Source organism: Myiozetetes cayanensis, unplaced genomic scaffold (genome assembly GCF_022539395.1).
Source record: "Myiozetetes cayanensis isolate MyiCay16 unplaced genomic scaffold, myiCay2020 scf5-8, whole genome shotgun sequence".
Classification (NCBI taxonomy): domain Eukaryota; kingdom Metazoa; phylum Chordata; class Aves; order Passeriformes; family Tyrannidae; genus Myiozetetes; species Myiozetetes cayanensis.
This window is the reverse complement of record NW_026087742.1, coordinates 83,601-105,210: the sequence shown is the minus strand read 5'-3', so window position 1 is coordinate 105,210 and position 21,610 is coordinate 83,601. Positions and strand designations below refer to the sequence as shown.

General features: G+C 54.8%; 2 protein-coding genes across 7 annotated transcripts; both read left to right on the top strand.

Annotated features, from left to right (window-relative positions):
- Positions 1-86: 86 nt before the first annotated feature.
- RNF121 (ring finger protein 121) lies at positions 87-13,866 on the top strand. 2 transcript variants are annotated; one of them, XM_050333529.1, is made up of 9 exons: positions 87-160; positions 4,616-4,653; positions 6,894-7,035; positions 8,433-8,587; positions 9,048-9,155; positions 9,617-9,737; positions 10,817-10,950; positions 12,506-12,607; positions 12,931-13,866. In XM_050333529.1, the coding sequence occupies exons 1-9, from the start codon at positions 104-106 to the stop codon at positions 13,049-13,051; spliced, it is 978 nt and encodes a 325-aa protein (XP_050189486.1). In that variant the 5' UTR covers positions 87-103; the 3' UTR covers positions 13,052-13,866. The 2 variants fall into 2 exon arrangements, with proteins under 2 accessions (XP_050189486.1, XP_050189487.1); XM_050333530.1 differs by lacking the exon at positions 12,506-12,607.
- Positions 13,867-14,825: 959 nt separating this feature from the next.
- Positions 14,826-21,306, top strand: IL18BP (interleukin 18 binding protein). Of its 5 annotated transcripts, none has more exons than XM_050333689.1 (5): positions 14,826-15,182; positions 15,926-15,994; positions 16,195-16,260; positions 16,533-16,662; positions 19,166-21,306. In XM_050333689.1, the coding sequence occupies exons 1-5, from the start codon at positions 15,062-15,064 to the stop codon at positions 19,185-19,187; spliced, it is 408 nt and encodes a 135-aa protein (XP_050189646.1). In that variant the 5' UTR covers positions 14,826-15,061; the 3' UTR covers positions 19,188-21,306. The 5 variants fall into 5 exon arrangements, with proteins under 5 accessions (XP_050189646.1, XP_050189642.1, XP_050189644.1 ...); XM_050333685.1 differs by having other exon boundaries at positions 16,774-21,306; XM_050333687.1 differs by having other exon boundaries at positions 14,826-15,523; positions 16,774-21,306.
- Positions 21,307-21,610: the final 304 nt, after the last annotated feature.

Below are 21,610 nucleotides of genomic sequence, written 5' to 3'. Positions count from 1 at the left end.
GCCGGGGCAGCGCCGCGCGCAGCGATTGGCCCAAGCGCGGCGGCTTGCCCGGTGATTGGCGGTCGGCGGCGGAAGGAGCTGGCCGCTGAGGGGGCGGGGCAAGATGGCGGCGGTGCTGGAGGTGGAGGTTGGCGGCCCAGTCGAACGCGATGTGGAGGAGGTGCGGGGGTTGTGCCGGGCCGGGCCGGGGCAGCCGCGGAGGGGAGGGGGAGGCGGCTGCAGGGCCGGCAGCTCCAGCGCGGGGGAGGCTGGAAGGGAGCCGCAGCGGGCGCGGGCCTGGGGGGCGAGGGGCAGCGGAGTACGAGTGTACGCTGAAGGGTTCTGAGGGTCCTTGGAGTGGGAGAGAGGCGGTCTGGGGCACTCTGAGCTTGTAGGGCTTTGCGGCGGGTGGGTGTGGGGAGTGTTAGTGTTGGGGGGGGACACTGGGGATCCCTGGCATAGGGGAACACCGGGGGCAGGGGGGCACTGGGGGCTTCGGGACGCCCGTGGGGCAGCGGAGCAGTGGAGGTCCCGGGGCCGCGAGGGCGGGGATGGAGGCTCGGCTGTTGTTCCCGTGCTGGCTTTCAAGTGTTCCTGGGGATGAAAAATGACAAAGCTGGAAACAAGAAATCTATTTGGAAAGCTGGAATTGGGAGCAAGGTGGTGTATGTGCCACGGGCATTGGCACTGTTGCCCCGGGCTTTGCAGTGGCTCTTTGCCATCCCCTGTTCTTTACGCTCAGGAGTTTTCTTTCCACTTGCAGAGAACGAGAAAAAGAGAGTATGGCTCTGTTCTGTGTGGAGAATGTGGTTCCATCCTGCCTGTACTGTGGGTTACTGTGGGTGACTGACTGCTGGTGCAGTCAGGTACTTTTTGGTGCTTTTCCTCAAGAATGGGTGGTTTGGCTTAAACATTCTCAGATGCTGATGGTTGTGTTGGAGAAGATTCCTGGCAGGGTCAAGCTGTGGAGATTCCCTGGTGTATGGCTGAGCTGTGGGAGCTCGTGGCTCCTCCCCACATCCTCTGTTGCTGTAAGAGAGCAGGTGCAGTGGGGCGATGGAGGTTTAGACCACAAAGCAATCGCTCTAGAGTTGCTACTGGTTATATTTGTAAGATATTTTCTGGTGACTTTGTATGTAAAAATATGAAAGATCCAAGGTCTCTGATGCTCAGAAGTGAAATTCCCATTTTTCATTCTGTGGGAAAACTACTTTTGGGGCTGGCAGTGAGGGAGTGCATATAGGACCTGTGCTTATCCCTGTGATTCCACACAACCCATGCCTGTCAGGACAAAACCTGTTTGCTTGTGTTGTCCAGATGTCTTGGCAGCTCTTTGGGCAGAGCGGGATGCTGATGAATCACTAACAGTGGGGACCTGAAAGCAGTTTAACATTCTCCTGGAATAAAGCTGAGTGTCCTGTGGCTCTGGCTCTGCCTGCAGGGAGCTTGGGCCTTCAGCAAACGTTTAGTTTACAATTATCCAAGTGTTTGATCAGTTAGGACCTTTCTCCTCCCTGTTCCTTGTTCCTGCTCTGTTTTATGAGCAGGAGAAAAGCAGAACTGAGATTCCAAAATCTCTCGAGACTTTCACTAGAGAACGTGCCTCTTCCCAACCTACCTTGGTTGAAATTGCAGCACTTTGAGATTTAACTTCCCATTATTTGGTTGTTCTTAGTGGGTGTTGTGAGACAAAGACTGAGGTTGGGGCTGTGGGAGAGGTGAGATCAGGGCTAGTGGCTGCTCTGGAGCTTTGAACTGAGATCAGCAGTTGCTTATTCTCCATCCTCAAGGCATTCTCCTTGCCTCCTTCACAGATTTAGAGCATAATGAGATTAGAGCTGGCTCACAGCAGCATGTGTGTGCCCCTGGAGATCCCCCCAGCTCCCTGGGCTCTGAGGAGCAGGTGGTTCTGGTTTTGGTGCTGACCCTGTCAACAGCCTTTGTGTTTTCCTCGAGGGGGTAATTCCACTGACTGTCCCAGTGGTGGGGATCACAGGTTTGTGGAGGCTTTGGGGCATCAGGCCCTTAAAAACCCGGGGAGTGGCACGAGGTTCTTCCAAAGGCCATCATACCACGTCCAACAAGATGATTAGACGTTAGTCCAAGGTATCCAGTTTCTCCCAGTCCTGACCTCCCTTAATAAAGTTATTTCAGGAGCTTTGAGCTCTGGGAAATCTGGTGAAGCTCAGTCCTTGTGATTGAGGCAAAATCGTGTCTGGTGCCGTGGATCTGTGGCTGGCTTGGAAGCACAGCTTGGAGGAACCTCTGTGCAATATCAGCAGGATTTCCACAGGGTTTGGGGCTGCTGGAAGAATTTGGAGATCTGGGGATGCTGAAGCAAAGACGCTGGGAGATGTTTCCCAAAGCAGGACTGACTCTGTGGATGGAGTGGCTGGTGGTGTGGTACGGAGGAGTGAGCAGAGACACTCTATAGGGATAAAAAAATTGGTGTGGTTGGAAGGTGCTTGTCAAACATCTTTATTCAGCAAGAATGGGGCCAGAGCCTGGGGGGAGCAGGTATCTCCTGGGGGGAGGTAGTGGAACCCCCTGCACGACTCTCAGAGTTTGCAGAGGGATCAGCCTACGCTGGAGCCAACAAGCGCTTGGGGTTTCTCGGCTTCTGTGTGCAGTGACTAGTTTTTAAATCTCTTTTTTTCCTGTTCGTATCAGAGCAGTTGTTCTTGCTCCAAATTGTGTCACAGCAACTGAACTGATGGATCTGGTCTCCCAGTCCAGACTGGCTGCTTTAGGAGCAGAGGTGCTCGGGGAATTTGCTCGATACAAACACCCTTCTCGGTGTCGGTGTCAGGTCGTCACCACCTCCCTGTGGATTTTGACACAAGCCAGCGAGCTCCAACATGGGGTTTTGTAGCTCTAGATTTTGCATCCAAGTCCTGAAGTACTTCTCAAGGGCCTCAGGAGCTGAATCTCTCACAAGTGTTGCTCTGGGGTGAAGCTCAGCAGCTGTTCCACACCAGGCAGACAGATTGCTGCTGTGTGTCTTTCCCTGCCTTCTCACCCTGGGGTATAATTAGGTGCCGCAGGGGAAGTAGGACAGCTGCACGTGCCCTCAGCCAAGCCTGGCTGTGGTGGGAGCTGCTGGCTGCAAGACACCTTTGTGCTGGTGTTCCTGCGCCAGGCAGGTGAGGCTGATGGCTGGGCCGTGCTGGAGAGAGCCCTGGGGTAAAGGTTGAAGCCAAGCCCATGGCCCCATACCCAGTGGGGCAAGGTGGAGCCTGTTCCTGTGTACACGTCTCTGCTGTGTATGCAGGAAAGAGCAATAACAAAGGTCTTGCTATGGCTTGCTTCCAGTTTCCATCCCCAGTGCCTTGGCAATGCTGGAGTGTTTCTGGCCCCATGAGGATTTGTAAACCCTGTGTGTACATTCCCAGCCCCAGACAAGCTGCTCTTGGTTTAATCTGAGTTTGTGTCTCACCAAGAAAAAGGCAATGGGATTCAGAGCTGTGGGTTTCCCTCCCCAGTGCTGTGAGTCAGTGTGCTGCCTGGTCTGTGAGCCCATGTGGGGACATAATTGGGGCTGGAGGGTCCTCAGCAATTAGGTGAAGACATCGAGTGAAGATTTTGTGAAGGTAAAGATTTTGCCCAGAGAAGCTATGAACTCCCCATCTCTGGAAGTGCTCAAAGCCAGGTTGGATGGGGCTTGGAGCAACCTGGTCTAGTGGAAGGTGTCCCTGCACATGGCAGGGTGATAGGAATGAGATGAGCTTTAAGGTCTCTCTGACCCAAACCATTCTGTGATTCTACAATTCTATATAAAGCTCCAAGTGAAAGCTGAAATGCAATGTCAAAGCTCCCCCCACTCCTCCCCTGTCCAAAAGCGAGAGTATTCACACAAAATCTCACTGGAGAAGATGGATTATACGAGCCCATTGTCAATCATCACTAATAATAGCAGCTCCTGTCACTCTAGGTTGCTCCTGCCTGTAATGTTTGGAAGGAACTTCCAGCCTTCTCAGAAAAACAAGGCCTAAATATTTCTTTTTCTGTGATTTTGAAATCTTTTTAGCACTGTTTTTTTACTGGTGTTCAGATACTGTCCCCTGTCCTGCAGTCTGGTGACATTTTGGACTGCATTTGCATTGGCTGCACTGGGATCACCATTCCATGCCTCAGGATGCCTGACAGGGTTGTGAACATGGGATTTAAACCAATTCTCTGGTACTGGTGGTGTGGGATAGTGGGCAGAGCCTCAGCTCCAGTAAAATATGGAAGTGGAGGTGGCAGAGGAGTAGGGGGACTCACCGCTTTCCAAGTGCTGCCTGGGAGAGTGAAGGACAAGGCTGGGCTATGCTGTCACCATGGGCACATCCAGGTTTGTTATTTAAAGCATCTGAGTCCAGAGATCCCTTCTTCACGTTCTCAGAGAGCAATCCTGGAGGTCTCATGGGATGGGTGTCAGCACGGATCAGGGTCTCACCTGGAGATAAAGGAGCCGGGTGCCGTGTTTCCTGCTGTGAACAGGAAGCACAGGCACACAGAGTCCTGCTCATGTGGGCACAAGCCAGCACTGTGCTGCTCAGGAAGGTGAAGGGAACGAGTTACTCATTCTGTGGTGCTGCTGCTGCTCCCAAACTCCAGTGGCTGATTTCATGGGTGTTTTCTCTTGTCTCTCTAGGTTGACCTCTCGCACTTGTCCCCAGAGGAGAGATGGAGGTGAGTGTGTTGGGAGGTGAATCAGTGTGTACAGCTCGAGTGAGCTCCTAATCCTGGCTGGAGTGAGTGGCAGCACAGCCCGTGTTCACAGTGGGAGAGGACAGGGTCAGCATTTTTTGCTGGAGGGAAGAATGAATTGTCTTAAAAGGCACGTTTTTTTTCTTTTAAACTACTTGCTAAATATTAGAATCACAGAATAGTTTAGGTTGGAAAAACCTTCTGAGACCATCAAGTCCAAGCATTCCCCCAGCACTGCCAATGCCGCCACTAACCCATGTCCCCAAGCGCCACATCCACACCTCTGTTAAATCCCTCCAGGGATGGGGACTCCCCCACTGCCCCGGGCAGCTGTGCCAGGGCTGGACAATCCTTTCTGAAGAAATTTTCCAAAATATTGAACCTAAACCTCCTATGGCACAATCTGAGGCTGTTTTCTCTTGTTCTGTCACTTGTTACCTAGAAAAAGAAACCAACCCCCACCTCAGTCCACCCTCGTGTCAGGGAGTTGTAGAGAGTGAGAAGGTTTCCCCTGAACCTCCTTTTCTCCAGGCTGAGCCCCCTCCAGCTCCCTCAGCCACTCCTTATCAGTCTTGTGCTCCAGACCCTTCCCAAGCTCTGCTACCCTTCTCTGGACACCCTCCAGGCCCTCACTGTCTGCCTTGTAGTAAAGGGCCCGAAAAATTCCTCCTTTTCCCTAACCTAAACCAATTTTGGCCAGATGCTTACTGAAAATCACGGTGAGACTGGTCTCTCGGTATTGCATCAGTACAGGCTGGGGGTTGACCTGTGGGAAGGTGTAAGGATGCTCTGTGGGGAAGGACATGGGGGTCCTTGACAACAAGCCAGCAGTGTGCCATGGGGGCCAAGAAGGCAGTGGTGTCTGAGGAGGCATTGGGAAGAGCATTGCCAGCAGGTTGAGGGAAGTGATCCTGCCCCTCTGCTCAGAACGGATGAGGCACATATGCAGTGCTGTGTCCAGCTCTGGGCTCCTCAGGACAGGAGAGACATGGAGCTCCTGGAGCAGGTCCAGTGGAAGCTGCGGAGATGCTGAAGGAACTGGAGTGTCTCTAGGAGCTGGAAAGGCTGAGGGACCTGGAGCTGTTCAGCCTCCAGAGGAGACACTGAGAGAGGACCTCCCCAGTGTGTGTCAGGGTCTGCAGGGAGGGGCAGAGGATGGACCAGGCTCTGCTCAGGGGGGCCCAGCAACAGGACAAGAGGAACAGGCAGTAACTGATGCCCAGGAAGTTCCACTTGAACATGAAGAACTTCCCTGTGCAGGTGATCGTGCACTGGGATGGATTGCCTACAGAGGGTGTGGAGATCCCTCGCTGGAGATATTCCAGAACTGTCTGGACACAATCCTGTGCCATGTGCTCTGGGATGACCCTGCTTGAGCACAGATGTTGGACCAGATGACTCACTGTATTCCCTTCCAACCTGACCCATTCTGTGATGCTGTGTTAATTTTTAGCGGAGGAGTTAAAAATCAGAGAATTTGGCATATTTATTGTATTTGGATTTTTTTTCTTCTAACTTGAACAGTATTATCACCTGGAGACCAAGACATAAGGATGTCACAGCTCTTAATTCCACCTTGGTTTTTGGTCAAACAGCACAATCTGTGAAGAAACTCCAGATATATGGCAGGCATCAGTCTGGAAATCACTTGTTCCAGCATGCTCATGGTGGAGAGAAGCGATTTGCTGGGACTTGGGGGTTTTGTTAGGTGTCACCTGTCCCCTACCCTTGACCTTTCCAGCTTTTCCCTTGCTGGGCAAGAGGGAAAATGGTGTTAGTGGCTCCAAACCTGGGCTGAGGGTTTGGTAATGAGAATTGACACACACTCAGGGGGTCAAACATTTGCAATGTGCTCTGGGAGGACCGTGCTTGATCAGGGAGGTTGAAACAGATAACCCCAACACTTCTAACCTTGCCCATTCTGGGACTGTGAGTTATGTGGACTGTATGCTCCATGTTTGTTAATTCAGGTATGTCAGGGGGAGTTCACCTCCTTCGCACCTGGATGGGCTGGGTGTTCTTGACTTTCACAGCATAGAAATGAGTTGGTCCCAGAGCAACTTTTTGTCCCTCCTCCTCTGGATTGTTCACGGCCCCTGACTCCATGATTCTTCTTTGAGCTGTTTTTCTGTCTGGTCTTCCCGGCTCTCCCGAGCTGTCTGTGCCCCGCTGTGCAGTCTGTGCCTGCGTGCTTTTCAGCTGCTTTTCCCTGGTTGTTGCAGGGTGGAGCACGCACGGATGCACGCCAAGCACCGCGGGCACGAGGCGATGCACGCCGAAATGGTCCTCATCCTTATCGCCACGCTGGTGGTGGCACAGCTCCTGTTGGTTCAGTGGAAGCAGCGGCACCCTCGCTCCTACAATGTAAGTGACCCCCCGCAGCTTTTCTGCCTGAGGCTGGATGTGAGTGTTGACTGACACCCTCCTTTTGCTAATGGGAAGTGTGTTCCTGGTTTTCCTATTGTCTGATGTTGCGATTCCCTTTTGACTTCCTAGCAGCATGGGGGGATTTTAAGTAGGGATGAGGATGGATGGACCTGAAAGCCTCAGATTTCTGCAGGAAGCAATACCAATAACTCAGTGTGACATGGTGCCTTGACACCAGGGATGGACGAGCAGATCTCAGGTGTTGTCTGGAGGGAAGCTGCATTTTGTGGGTGCTTCCTCAGAAGCAATGGGAGCTCCCTGCTGCCAGGACCCTGGGTTTGATGGTTCCTGCAGCACTCTGCTGAGCATACCTGCCACGTGCCAATGCCACCAGCTGGGTGGCTGGGTCTGTTATTTAACTGAACCAACTTCACTCTGACTTCCTTGTCATAATGATAATATTGTCATAATTAATGTCTCCCAGGAGTACCTGTAATCCTCTGTGAACTTTAAACCAAACCTGTTTGCCCGTTTCCCTTCAGCAGCACCACGAGAGCTCAGCTGCACAGCTGTAGATCTGTTTGGGAATAGGCTGGAGTGCAGAGACAAGCCAAAACCTTCTTGCCTTGTGTAACACCTGCCTGTGGTTGCAGCGTCAGGACCCTGGGAAGACAAGGGTTTATGTAGCTGCCTTACAACAAATTCGTTGGGTGGACCATCTCCTGTACCTTACTCTGGAGATGGTTCCTCTGCATTTTCCCTCCAGCTCTATCCTTTGCTACCAAAAATCACCTGAGTGCTGCCTCTGACTCCCTCACAAAATCACAGAACCATTTGGGTTGAAAAAGCCCTCCAAGATCATGGAGTCCGACGAGCACTGCCAAACCCCACCACTAACTCTTGTTCCCAAGTGCCACATCCACATGTCTTTCAAATCTCTCCAGAGATGGTGACTCCACCGCTGCCCTGGGCAGCCTGTGCCAGGGTTTGATCACCCTTTCAGGGAAGCGATTTTCCCCATATCCAACCTAAACCTTCCCTGACACAACTTGAGGTCATTTCCTCTTGTCCTATCCCTTGTTACCTGAGAGCAGAGCCTGACCCCACTTGGCTCCCCCCTCCTGTCAGAAGTTGCAGAGAGCAAGAAGGACCCCTCTGAGCCTCCTTCTAAGCTAAGCCCCCCTCAGCTCCCTCAGTTGCACCCCATCAGACTCATGCTCTCAGCTGAGCTCTGAGCTGTTTTCTGGGTGCTGCAGACCAAATCTCTGCAGTTTCCTGGTGCTTTTCAGGGCCCTTGGATGCAGGCAAGAGAATGGCTGCCATGGCTGTCAGGATGTTTCTGATATCTGAGAAGCAGAGAACCAGCTCTGAGTGCCTTTCCTCTGTTCCTGCAGATGGTGACCCTCTTCCAGATGTGGGTAGTGCCTCTGTATTTCACGATCAAGCTGTATTGGTGGCGGTTCCTGGGGATCTGGGTGCTCTTCTCAGCAGTCACAGCTTTTGTCACCTTCAGGGCAACTCGAAAGCCTCTGGTACAGACAACACCCAGGTTCGTCCGTGTGTTCCTGAGGGAACTTCTCAGCCCCAGAGTAACCATTACAAGGAGCTCTTTCCGGTTTCCCTGCCACAGATGACTTATGTAAAGCTTTGCTTCCTGGGAGCCTGGTGTGAAGGACTTAACTGGCTGCTGGCAACCAGCCCGATGCACCTGGTACCCGGGTGGGTGGTGGAAAGGCAGATTCCACGTGGGCTGGTAGCCTCACCCAGGGCATTCACGGTGTGCAGCATGCTTCCTTTGGAGATCTTGAGGTTTCTAGTTTGAAAGTTAAGACTGTGAGCAGCCCATGGCAGGTTGAATTAGGCATGTAAAGCTCTTGCCCATGTGTAGGGGTAGGTGATTTGTCTGCAAAAAATCTGTGGATTTGAAAAATAAAACTCTTCGGGTGATTGGCACAGTTTCATTCAGGAAAAAACAAAGGCGTTAAATTCTTTGTTTTAATTCTTTACAGACTGGTTTATAAATGGTTTCTGCTTATATACAAGATCAGCTATGCAACTGGGATCGTGGGGTACATGGCTGTCATGTTTACACTCTTTGGTCTTAACTTATTATTCAGGTGAGTGAATCTTTCCCACTTCTGGGGCAATAGGGTGTAACATGTCACTGAATATTACTCTGGAAAAACAATTGTCTTGGCAATCTGATTAATGGCACCAAAGAGACTATTGGGGTGTCCTTTTGCTCCTGAGAGGATCATGGGTGAGGTGCTGGTACCTGAACTAGTCCAGATTGCTGGAGAGCCCTTTTTCCAGCTCAGCTCTTGGCAGCTCCCCCAGCTCTATGGTATCCAGCCTGGGGCAGCAGTGGAATTTTTTTTGCTGTACTGATGAAGATGTACCTGCAAGAAGCAGCGAGCCCAGGAGTGGTGGCAGAGGAGTCTAGTCCAAGCCAGCTTCATGTTTAGACAGGTTGACTACTTCTCTGGAACATTCTCTGGAATCGTATATTCTCTGGAATATGATAAGAGTGGCTTTGCCCTCAAAAAAACCTCTTGATGGTTGGGCTTTTCTGTTGTAGAATCAAACCAGAAGATGCAATGGACTTTGGCATCTCCCTCCTCTTCTATGGTCTTTACTACGGAGTGCTGGAGCGGGACTTTGCCGAGATGTGTGCAGATTACATGGCCTCAACCATTGGGGTGAGTTCACAATGAGCTGTCCCCCAAGACAGAGTCATCCCCCATATCGGGGGGCCCGGAACATGTTGGTCCTGGCAGCAGCTTTGGCTTCCCTCAAATGGGAAAGTGCATAGAACTTCCCCCTCAAGGAAGGGTGTCTGGCTGTAATGTAGCAAAGAGTTGCTCTGAAGCCTTCCTGAATAGTGAAGCCTCTGCTGGGTCCCCTCATTCCCAGAAGGACAAGAAGTTCTTCCCCAGGAGTGTGTGGTGGCCCTGGCACAGGTTGTTCAGAGACTTTTGCTGTCCCTGTGGACAGAAGGCTTGGTGGCCCAAAATCTGTAGCCCACTCATGTGGTATCAAAATAACCCACTCCACTAAAAATATGTGACCTAGGAAGGAGACCAGTGGAGTAGGTCATATTTCTTCTTTTCAGCAGCTGTTTAGGGTCTTGGGCTTTGTGTTTCCTCCTCTTCCTTTCTGAGCTTTCTGCTGCAGCTTCTTGAGGTTCTTCTCCAGTCTTTCACCTGCCACACTGCAACACCTTGGCACAGCTTGGGTCTCTCTCAGATCCCCTGGGCTCTGTCAGATGCTCAGATCAAAGCTGTGCCAAGACTCTGAGGGGGATGTGTTTTTGCTGATGATACTAAACCAGGAGGAGCTGTGGCCTCTTAGGAGTGAGAGCTGGACAGACAAGAGAGCTGGGCAAGCTTCAGCCGTGTGAAATTTAGCAGGGCAAGTGCCAAGATTCTCCTCCTGGGGTGGTATAATCCTGGTTATAGGTACAAATTTGGAGACAAGAGCCTGGAGAGAATCCTGTGAAAAAGGATTAGGGAGTTTGGGTTGACAACAAGTCCCTCAGCATGGAAAGGGGGTGCGTGGGGCTGGGATGTGATGGGCCACTGCAACACTGAGCAGCTCCCTGTCCTGTTGTAGTTGTTTCCCACAGCTGGACCTGTAACAAGGTTTTTAAGCCCCAAAGGCCGAGGCGACTCCCGGGGTGCTGACCCCAGCCCTCCTTAGAGCTTAGCCGTGCCACCGCGGGCATGGGACACATGCCCTCCCGCTGTCACCGCTCTCCCTCTGCTCTGCCCTCGCTCAGTTCTACAGCGCCTCGGGAATGCCCACCAAGCACCTCTCCGACAGCGTCTGCGCCGTCTGTGGCCAGCAGATCTTTGTGGACGTCAACGAGGAGGGGATCATCGAGAACACTTACCGCCTCTCCTGCAACCACGTGTATCCTTCTCTGCAGGTGCTACCCCCTCACCTTGCTGGCCCCACGCTGGGGTGAGCAGCAGGGAGCTCCTGCCCCATGATTTCTCCCACAATGGGTGAAGAAATGCCCATCCTGGGACTTGGGGCTGTCTGGCTGAATTTGCACGTGATCCATGCCTGTGTCATAACTGACTCAGCATCCATGAAATCACTTCTTTGCCACCTCCACGTGCATCACAAGTGGTTATTTCCTTCCCCTTTCTTCCCCTCCCCAGCTCTCTCTGCTGAGCCATGGAGCTGCACCTCACTTTGCACCTACCTTTGCCAAATCTGCTGTGACCTATCTGCCTGACAGTGGCAGCTCTGATGGTGTGAGGTTAGGATATGCCCTGCTCTGTGCCACACTGGCCCCTCATCAGAGACCCAGTGCAGTGGGTCCTGTCTGAGTCTCCATAAGGGAAAATCGAGGAAACACTGCTGGCCCCTTTCTTAAAACAGCCCCCAGGTCCAGCACTGCTGGTCACTGCCTGTTCTGATCACTAAGCCTGGCAGCTTCCTCCTTTCCCAGAACTCCTCCAGGGTTTCCAGGACCCTGGAGTCACTCAGCCCTTCATATCAGGTGATTGATAAGAAGTGGGTTTTGAAACTGGAAGTTCTGGTTGTTGCTCAGCCCCAGCTGAGCAGGGTTTTTTCTCTGTGGTGACTCAGCCTGGAAGTGGGGTGTCCTCTGGCACTGTGTGCGTTACTGCCTGCGAGGTGGTTTCCAAACTGGGCCTAGGCAAAGGTCATGCTGGCAAAACTCATGGCCTAAATTTAACTGTTAGGAACTGTTTGTGAGATTTATGGCTGACCCATGTAGAGTCTGGGACTGTGGCAGCACTGGGTAGTGTGGTTGTCAGAGGAGCTGGTCCATGCTCCTGGTGGTCCTCAGGGGTGAGGGCTGGCTGGGCACCCCTGGATCTATGGCTCTAGGGCTGACAAGGTGCAGCCCCTCTTGTTGGTGACTCCCTGGCATTCCCCCTTGGTTTGAGCAGCAGAGATATTCTGAGGAAAGTTTGTTTGCTCAGTGACACCCTTGTGTGTGGCAAGTTGGCTGCAGCCACCTCATGTTTCCCTGTAACTTCTCCAGGCAGTGCTCAGTTGTGCACATCCTTGTGACCGAGCACAGCAGTAAGCTAGACCCTGGGAGAAATTTCTCAAATATGTTGTCAATCCCTAGGAAGCCTTTGAAGAAGGCTTCCAAAATGCACACAGTTCACAGAGCTCTCCCAGACTGCCTGAACCTTCTCAGTGCTGGGCATCATCAGTAAAGGGTTTCAGTTTCCCTGGTGCCCATGCGTTGGTCAGGCCATCATTCTGCCTCTCTAGTCCTGTTCTGCTGCCCTGTGAGCCCCTTCTGCTGTCCCTGGAAGCTGCTGCATCTTCTAGGAAAGGTCTGTGGTTGTGCAATGACTCGTCCTCATGTGGCAGGATGTTTCCTTGGCCTGGGGGGACTTCCTTAGGCTTGGTGGTTCCCTTCACACTCAGTCATATGTCCCCCTCTTCCTCTAGTTCCCCTTAACGTGCCACTCCCCAGGTTTCATGAGTTTTGCATCCGTGGCTGGTGCATTGTTGGGAAGAAGCAGACGTGTCCATACTGCAAAGAGAAGGTGGATCTCAAGAGGATGTTCAGTAATCCGTATCCTTTCTCCTGCTAGGAGTCAGCACTGTGGGAAGGAGAGCAGTGGGTAGAGCACTTAAGGGGTGAGGGCCTCATCTTACCCTGGGTAAGCCACAGCTTTCCCATGACTGTGGCAGAGACCCTGCAAAACCCAAGGCAAGCCTGGCCACAGCTTTCCTTCTTTGGGGACCCGTGTCTGTCCTTCCCTGGGTGCCGGTGTCCGTCCCTCCCTGGGCACCTGTGTTCTCTGTCCCTGCTTTGGGGCACCTTTGGGTGGCTCCTGGGTGGGCCGTGCTCCTCTCACCCATCTCCCTGTGGCTCTTTAACTCCTTCCTGCCCAGCTGGGAGAGGCCTCACGTAATGTATGGGCAGCTGCTGGACTGGCTGCGCTACCTGGTGGCCTGGCAGCCAGTGATCATTGGACTGGTCCAGGGAATCAACTACATCCTGGGGCTGGAGTAAGCGCAGGCGGTGGGGAGCCGCAGAACCATGAGAGGACACGTACCCAGGGCCGGGGACAGTTGCCACCGGAGATGCTGGCTTTGCTCCATCACCTCTCAGGACCTCGGCCACCCCTGAGGACAGCAGCATTAGGGCCCCTCCTGCTGGGGCTAAGGGAGGATTTTTTTAAAAAGCAATTATTTTAATGAGTGTATTTAAAACTTTCTATTGCAGCTGAAAAGAGACACTTGTCCCCTTTCCCTGCCCCTCTTGGGTCCTTCACAGCACCCCACTGGGCTGAGCTTTGGGCTGGGGGCTGTTCTCCAGCTCCCTCCTGCTGCTCTGCCAGGGGAGGCCGTGGGGAGAAGGGCTGAGGCTTTGCTGGCTCTGATGCTGGCACCCCGGAGCAGCCTTGCTGGCAGCAAGGATGGGATGTGGGGGGCTGCAGAGGAGAGGCTGGAGCCCAGTGCCCTGAAAGAGGGGACAGAGGGATGCCTGGCTACCCCAGACTGCCGGGCCCACTTCTGGGTGCCATGGGTGTGCTGGGAGGAACCACGCTGCTCACTGGCACGGTGATAGTGGGCTCTGTCTCGGGGAACCCTTTTATATGCTCCCAAATTTTTTATGTTCCTCCCTGGAGGTCAGCGTTGTCCCCTGGCAGCTTGGAGTTGTCAACCAGGACATGGAATGGGACCAGTGCTGTTCCTCTCTCTGTGCCCTTTTGGGTGACGGTACATCAAGAGCAGCCCAAGAGTGGGTGCCCCTGCCCCAGGGCATGGGGGCCTCCTCACTGGGTGTTGCTCTTCTTGGCACTGGAATAAAAGGGATGGAGCAAAGGTTGGGCTGGTGCTGGCATTTCCTTGCCCTGGCATTGCACCATGGCATCCTCCTGGCCATGCCAGTGGGAGCCGTGCCACAGTCCTGCTGGTTTATTGGCAGCAGGTGGGGGCAAAGTCCCCTGAGGGCCAGTGGTGGTATTTTGGCATGCGGATACTTGAGCCATATCACCTGAGGAGACGGGTCTGGTGAGGGGCTACGAGGCAGCTCCTAGCTCAGGGGATTTGGGAAGTGGCATGGCTGTGGGCACCACGTGGGCTGTGTGCCCCCCCTCCCCTGGGGAACCCCAGTGCCCTGCTATGCCCTTTGGGTTTTCTTTCGGGTGAAACCACATTGCAGTGTTGTGCCAAACACTGAAATAAGAGTCCTGGAAATGGAGACGTGGCACTGGGTTTTTTTTGATCGTCTTCCCTGCTCCAGAGTGAGGCCATGGTTCCTCCTTTCAGCTCTCCCAGGGGGATGGATATCACGTGGATGGCAAACAAACACCTGTGGCACGCAGAGTTCAGCTGGTTGGTGTTGGTGGGAGCAGGGAGGTGGCAGAGGAGCACAGGGCATTGGGTACTGCTATGGGAGCGGCCTCTGGCCGGTCACTGCCCATTGGACACCCATGGGTGCTGTGGAGAGGATGTGACTGCTGGCCTCATCCTAGCAGGAGGATAGGGACGTGTTGCACTTGGCTGGTCCCCAAGATAAACATTCCTGTTCCCGCCACCTTTCTGCCCTGCTGGGAACAGGGATAATGAAACTCACTGGGTGATTAGGGACATTTTCCAGGCAGTGCCAGGGCCTGCAGCTCAGGTGGCTGCTTCTGCCCTGTGGCTGTGCCTGCGCTGGCTCCTGGCCTCCACGGTGCTGGGGAACGGGACTGGTGGGTTGCTGAAACTGTGTCTGCTGCCAAGGGGCTGGCTCAGGGGATGAGGGGGCTTTGCTGGGGGACAGGGGAGAGGAGCCCAGTCGTGCCCCTTCTCAGGCTTCCCACAGCCAAGCACCAGAGTGAAGCCTGGTTTGGGTCCTGGGGGATTCCTCTCCGCTAAGCTGTTGTCTTGCCCCATCTCGAACACCCAGTTATCAGCAGCCGGGGCTCCTCCGACTTGCTGTGCGTGCTCAGACCCCCGGGGGCTTAACCCGCCTCCCTGTCTTGTGCAGACCCTGACTTGCCCCTGACTCCAGAGTGTCGGGGGACAAACCGGCATGTCCCAGAGTCCTGTGACGCCCCTTGGCTCAGCCTGTGACCCACGTGATGGAGACGGGGTCCCAACCGAGCCCCGCTCCTTCATCCCTGGGAGGCGCATGGATGCTCGCACAGGGGCAGGTGGGACACACGGTGTGCTGGTCATGGGAGTGCCTGAGGGACGTTCGCCCCAGGTGGAGCATAGGGGGCACGGAATGCTGGGGACAGCAGGCACGTTCTCGGAACCAGGGGATATGGGGCCACTCGCCCTATGGACACGCAGCGGGGCCGGTGCGGGTCCCGATCGGCGTTTAGATGTGGATCCCGGTGCCGTGGCGTCGCGCCACATCGGCGGGGCCGGAGCCGGAGCCACGGGCGGTCCCAGTGAGTCACGGCGCTGCCGCTCGCCCCGCCCCGGGGCCGCCCCTTAAAGTGCCGCCGTGGCGAGCGCCGCCGCCCCATGGCTGAGCCACGGCTGCCCTGTACGGACCGGGCGGGGGGACAGCTTTGGGGGGCACCAGCCGCGATCTGAGGGATCCTGGGAGGAGGATGCCGGAGGGAACGGGACCATCCCAGGCTCAGGGGATGGGGAGGCGCTGGGGAGGGGATGTGCTGGGTGGATCAGGTTAACTGGGGGGTGCTGGGGGGAAGTGAGTGGACGGGAGCATCCTAGGCTTGGGGAGTACTAGGGGGGGATGATGGGGAGACCACGACCTGCTGGGGGGAATGCTGGGGAGATGCGAGAGGACGAGCCCGGGGGTTGCTGTGGGGGAGATGCTGGGGGAACCGTGACCAGCTGGGAAGATGCTGAGGGGACGGAACCATCCCAGGCTCGTGGGGAGCATCTCGGCATGTCCAGCGCTGAGCTCCATCTCTGCCTGCAGGGCCCCCAGGACCCTCTGCCTGGTTCCTCCTGCTTCTGCCCTGCTGGGCCCTGGCCGTTCTCTGTGCAGGTAGGTGGGGGTTACTGGGGGAGCTGGGGAGGCTAGGGTCACCTCTGGGCTCTGTGCCTCTCAAGGGGCCTGTGCAGGGTTCTGCAGATGAGGAGTGCACCCATTCCTCTATGGGACCCTGCCCTCTCACCCATCCCAGAGATGTGGGGTCTCAGGGGGTTGCTCTTGACCTCCTGCCTTACTCCACTCTGCTCCCCCAGGTGCCATGGCCCTGCAACTCCCCAGCATCACCACCCTGCGGATGCCAGCAGAGGCCCCCTGTCCAGGTGAGAGACCCCTGGGGCCATGGCAGGGATGGCGAAGCTGCATGAGTCCCCCAGCTGGGTGAGGCACAGTGGGGTCAGCTCCTGGGTCAGCCCCCAGCACACACACAAGGTGCATCTTCTACCCACAGCCAAGATTCTGGGGTGCTGACAAGGTGGGGGGGCATTCTCCATTGCTGGGGGGTGCAGGAGGACTGTGACTGTGGCCAGCCTGAACAGGGGGGCACTGGGGACCCTTGCAGCACCCCTGATCCCCACGTCCCCTCTGGCCGCAGGCAAGAGTGTGACAGTGTCATGCGAGGTGACAAGCGGGCTCCCAGAGCTGACGCTGCTTTACTGGCTGGCGAATGGCTCCTTTGTGGAGAGCCTGTACCCGGATGGGGCCGTCCGTGAGGGGACAGTGCAGTGAGTATGGGGATGGGGGGCACAGAGACAGCAGGGTGGCCCCAGTTGGGGCAGGGTCCCTGGATCTGCCAGCCCAGGGTGGGCACTGATGGGTCCCCCCCGGGTCTGCAGAGAGGAACTGTGGGGCTCGGGGGTGGCTCTGCTCCGTGACCTGCACTTCAGCTCCTTCAACACCCAGCACCTGCTCACCAACTTCACCTGCGTGGTGCTCAGTCCTCTCGGTGTCGACACCAGGGAGGTGCGGTGGCCCCCGCCAGCACCAGCCCCTGTCACTGTCAAGACAGGGGGGCTGGGCTGAGACCAGGGATCAACTCGTGACTGGTGAGCAAGAGGGTCCCTGCTCCAGCAGCACCGCACTGCTATGTGCGCGTGTGACACCTCCATAGAGGCCCATCTCCGTGACCTGCTGTTGGGACACATGGCCCCACATGTGCTGGCCCCACTGAGCCTGGGGCTCCTGATGCCTGGGCCAGCCCCGGCCCTGCCTGTAGCTGGCTATGGGACCCCAGGGTTTATTAAAGTACATCAAGGCTGCCTGGTTGTCACCTGCATCCTGGGGATGGTGCTGCCCATGAGTGCACAGGGCTCTTGTGGGATGAGGAGGGAGGGAGAGGAAGTGGCCCTGGTGCCCGTGAAGGGCAGGATCCATCCCTGACCCTCTCTCTGCCTGGCGAAGGGCTGGAAAACCATGGTCAGTCCCAAATCTGCCTAGGGAATGCCTGGCCCCACGGCTGTGCTCTGCTCTGGAGGAGGAGGGTAGGTGGGGAAGCCCTGGGGTGCAGGGACCCCCAGGAGATAGGCCCATCACATCGGCCTCTGCACTTGGGGGAAGTTGAGGCTGTCCCCCAGCATGGCATTGCTGAGCCCCACCTACTGTTCCATGGGGCAGCCCCCCTAACCATCCTGTCCTGGCAGGGCTCCTGCTCTTAGGTACTGGGACTGGGGTCCCCGGTGACAGCCCCCTTCCTGCTCATGGGGGGTGTGACCCCCCTGGGCTGCGGGACAGCCTGGACCCCTTGAGCAAGACTGGGCTGCAGGCATTGCACTGCAGCACACTCAGGATGTGGGAGGGATAGAGGGGGCTGGAGAAGCCCCCAGCTGCAGCCCCATGAGGTGCCCCCAGTCCAGGGAACCGCAGGAGACTCCTGGGGGACACTCCTGTCCCACAGCTACTCTTAGGAGCCAGGATAAGGTAAGCAGTGGAGCAGCCACCTGGGCAGGGACCTGCCCAAAACAGCCCTGCTGCACCCCCAAGCCCTGTTGATGCCAGCCCCCATCCCTGGGACAGCCCCTCACAGACCCCATCCTGACGTCTTCTTGATGGGGTCGAGGTCAGTTGAGGGCTGTCAGTGGCAAGGGTCCTGGCCAGAAGGTGCTCCACAGAGGGCAGAGCCCCTGAGGGAAGCCCACAGATGCCGAGGTGCTGCAGACAGGGAAGCAACTGGTTACTCCGCGAGTGGCTGGGGAGGTGGGGCAGCAGGAGCACAGCAACTCAGGGAGGGTGGTGGGGCCTGAGAGGTGGCTGTGGAGAGAGGCAGGGCAGGCTGGGGGAAAGCACCCCCAGCTCCATCTCTGGCCAGAGCCCCTCCTTCACACATGTCCCGGCACCGACCCAGATCCCAGTGCTGGGACCAGCTGAGACCTGCCCTGCTGTGTCACCCACAAGAAGCAACTCCCTTGGGATCCCAGCCAGAAGTGTGTCCCAAAGCCTTGTAGGTGCAGGTCAGGGTGCTCCTGACTGGGGATGCAGTGCTTGCACCAATCCTTCTCTCATGCTGCTGAGGATGCAGTAAGTTGTGGCTCAGATCAGCAGCAACATCTCTCCCTGGGAGCCCCTGTGTCTGCCCAGCAGGGCACGGAACACTTGGAGGATCAGAGGCAAAGAGGGGGGACCATGGGGCCAAAACTGGTGACACTGGGGTGACAGCCCACAGCTGGGCCCCCAGTCTCACTTCCAAGCCAAAGTGAACCTCCAAAACGTCATCACCCATCTGGCTGAGCCACCTCTGGCTCCTCCTGTGACAGTGATGGCACCTCGGCCATGCTCACCCATCACCCCCACACACCGTCAGGTTTCATGTCCCTCAGGAGCAGGGTCCTCCCCAGATGAGAGGTCCTATCAGCCAATGGCGAGACGGACAACAGCCAAACGTGGGGGGATACCCATGGGTGATGAGGGGTCAGGGAGTTGAGAGTTGGAGGTGCTGGGGACACAGAGGGGTCCTGTGTCTTGCTGGGATGGCACACAGAGGATTTACTGTAGTGGGGTGATTGTGAGTGGGCAAGCAGCACTGCCCCTGGTTGGGGGCAGGAATCCAGCTGGGGGGGGTTCCTGGTGAGAGGAAGGAGACACTCTCCCCTTCGGGAGCCCTGGGACTAGGAGAAAGCTCTGGTGTGAGGAGAGAGCCTGGTCAAGGCAGCCCTGGAGGCCAAGGAAGAAGGGAAAGCAAAACCACAGAGTTTCTGTGCTCATCTTATTGTAAATTAGTCTCATTCCCATTAGTGGCTGCTTCTGCTTACTGTGACCTGTGGATGTGTCCACGCTGGAGCAAGAAACCCCAAGGTGTCTGTGGCCATGGATATGTCTGTGCTGCAGCAGGAGCACCTCTGAAGGGAATGTGGCCCAAGGACCGCATGATGGAGAAGATACACCTTGAAGCATCTCCGGCTGTGCAGGAAGTCATGCTGGAGCACCTTGAAGTGTGTGGCCATGGATAAACCCACAACAGAGCAGGTACACCCCTGGAAGGACTGCAGCCATGGAGAAGGTCAGGCTGCAGCAGGTATATGCCCCATTCCTGGAAGTGTTCAGTGTTGGATGGAGCTTGGAGTGACTGGATCCTAGTGGAAGGTATCCCTGCCCATGGAACGGGGTTGGAACAAGATGACTTAAAGGTCCCTCCCAACCCAAACCATTCTGTGATTCTATGATTTTGTGAACGTTTGTGGGCATTTTATGGGCATTTTATGGACATTTCACAGGAGTGATCCACCGACAAAGGGAATGATATCTGTATATGATAGCAAAGGGTGGTGGTGGATACTGGATAGTGTGGGGCCTGAGCAGGATGTACATGGCATAGAATAAGAGGTGGAGAATGTGCTGCATTGGTTAGGGAGGAAGAGTTCCATTTCTTCCCTGAGACTGGGGTTTGGATTTGTGCTGGCCAGAGCACTGATAACCCCTGGATGTTTCAGTCAGTGCTGAGCATCTTTGCTGCTCCTCACACTGCTCCAGCAACAGAATTTTGGGGTTTTTAATTGTGGGTTGGTTTAGCCGACACCAAGTGTGCTGGTAACATCCCTGTCTCTGAGGGGAATAGGATCTTTGCGCAGGAGTTAGCAGGGCATGTTGTGTGAGAGTTAAACTGGATTTGAAGCGGGGAGGGGATAAAATCAGGACACTGGAGATAAGCCTGGGGGTGACACCCCAGTGTTGAGGGACTGTGTGCTAGCGAGGTCCTTCAGTCTGCTGTCTCAGTAGAGAGGTAGGGAATGGAGATCCATGCAGCAGCAAGTGTTACTGATGTGCTAGAAACCATGGAAGCTCATGAGAATGGTCACTCAGGAACTGGAGATTGTCTTCCCAAAAAGCCACTGGGATCAATAACCCCACTAAAGTGCATCTACCCCAATGTCCACAGCATGGGCAGCAAACAGGAGGATCTGGTGCAACAGGAAAACTATGGCATAGTTGCCATCATGGGGACATGGTGGGATGACTGGCACAATGGGAATGGTGCAACTGATAGTGGTGAACTCTTCAGAAGTGACAGGCAGGGACTGAGAGGTGGTGGGGTAGCCCTGTTATTTAACATATTCAGTAGGGGGAGGCCTGGTGGTCTGCTAAGAGAGTGATGGGACATCTTTAAGTCTATAGGTTTGGTCAGGAGGAGCTGTTAGCGGGGATGGACAGTTCTGACTGTGAGAGCACTCTACAAGAAGGTGTTTGAAGTAAGACAAGACTCATCAGACTAATTCAGTAAACACTTTCTTAAAGAACAAAGTAAATGTGAAACAACTGTTTTAGAAAGCAGTTAGAATTTTTTTAATACATTGTAAGCTGAGAATCGAAATCTGCAGGTAAAGTTTAAGGTTGTGCCTCACACAGAAAAAGATATAACCATGTACCTCTCATTGCAAAAGAACCTGAGGCTCCCATGGAATAACTCTGGTTAGATGGCAGCTCAGGAGATCTGCAGTTGGGTCCTAAAATCTCTCAAGGATGGAGCCTGCACACCTTCATTAGGCAACTTGCTCCACTGCCTGCCTGATATCGAGGGGCAACTTTTTTCCATGTATTAACCTCATCTTCCCTTCTCCAGGCTGAGTGTGCCCGGCTTCCCCACACTTTTCTCACAATCACATGTACCCCTGCCCATTTTGGTGGCTCTCCACTGGACCATTTCAGTTGATCTGTATTTTCCCAGGGAAGGGCCTCTCATCCAGCACATGCTGGATGTGTTGACACCTGCAGTTCCCCCAAATTCAGGGAGCTTGACTTCGTCTTTTTTGATGATGGCAAACTGCTCACATGTCCAGAAATTCAAGCATGCAGCAGTAACTGGGGATGTATGTATTCTGGCTTTGTTGGGAAGAAACCATGACATTAATAAATCCTTTTTCTAACAGAGCTAATTAAAATCTCAGTTTCTTTTGCCACTGTAGTGTTCTGAATAAGGCTAGTGTAAAAGACCTTTTACTCCTGTGCCCAAGCAAGCACTGCATAGTTTCCCAGAAAACGGCAGAAAGTCCCGAACTACAGAAATCCACAGCACAGATACTGCAGTGACCTTTCTAATTCCAGCGGATACCAAGAACTCGATTCTCCCAATTCCAATTTTACCTAGCTTTGCCCTCTGGAAGTACTGCATTAGAAGCTCGCAGCATTTTTTTTTCAGAGCAACGCCTACCCAACATACGTATGTTTGGTATAACAAAGCCCGTT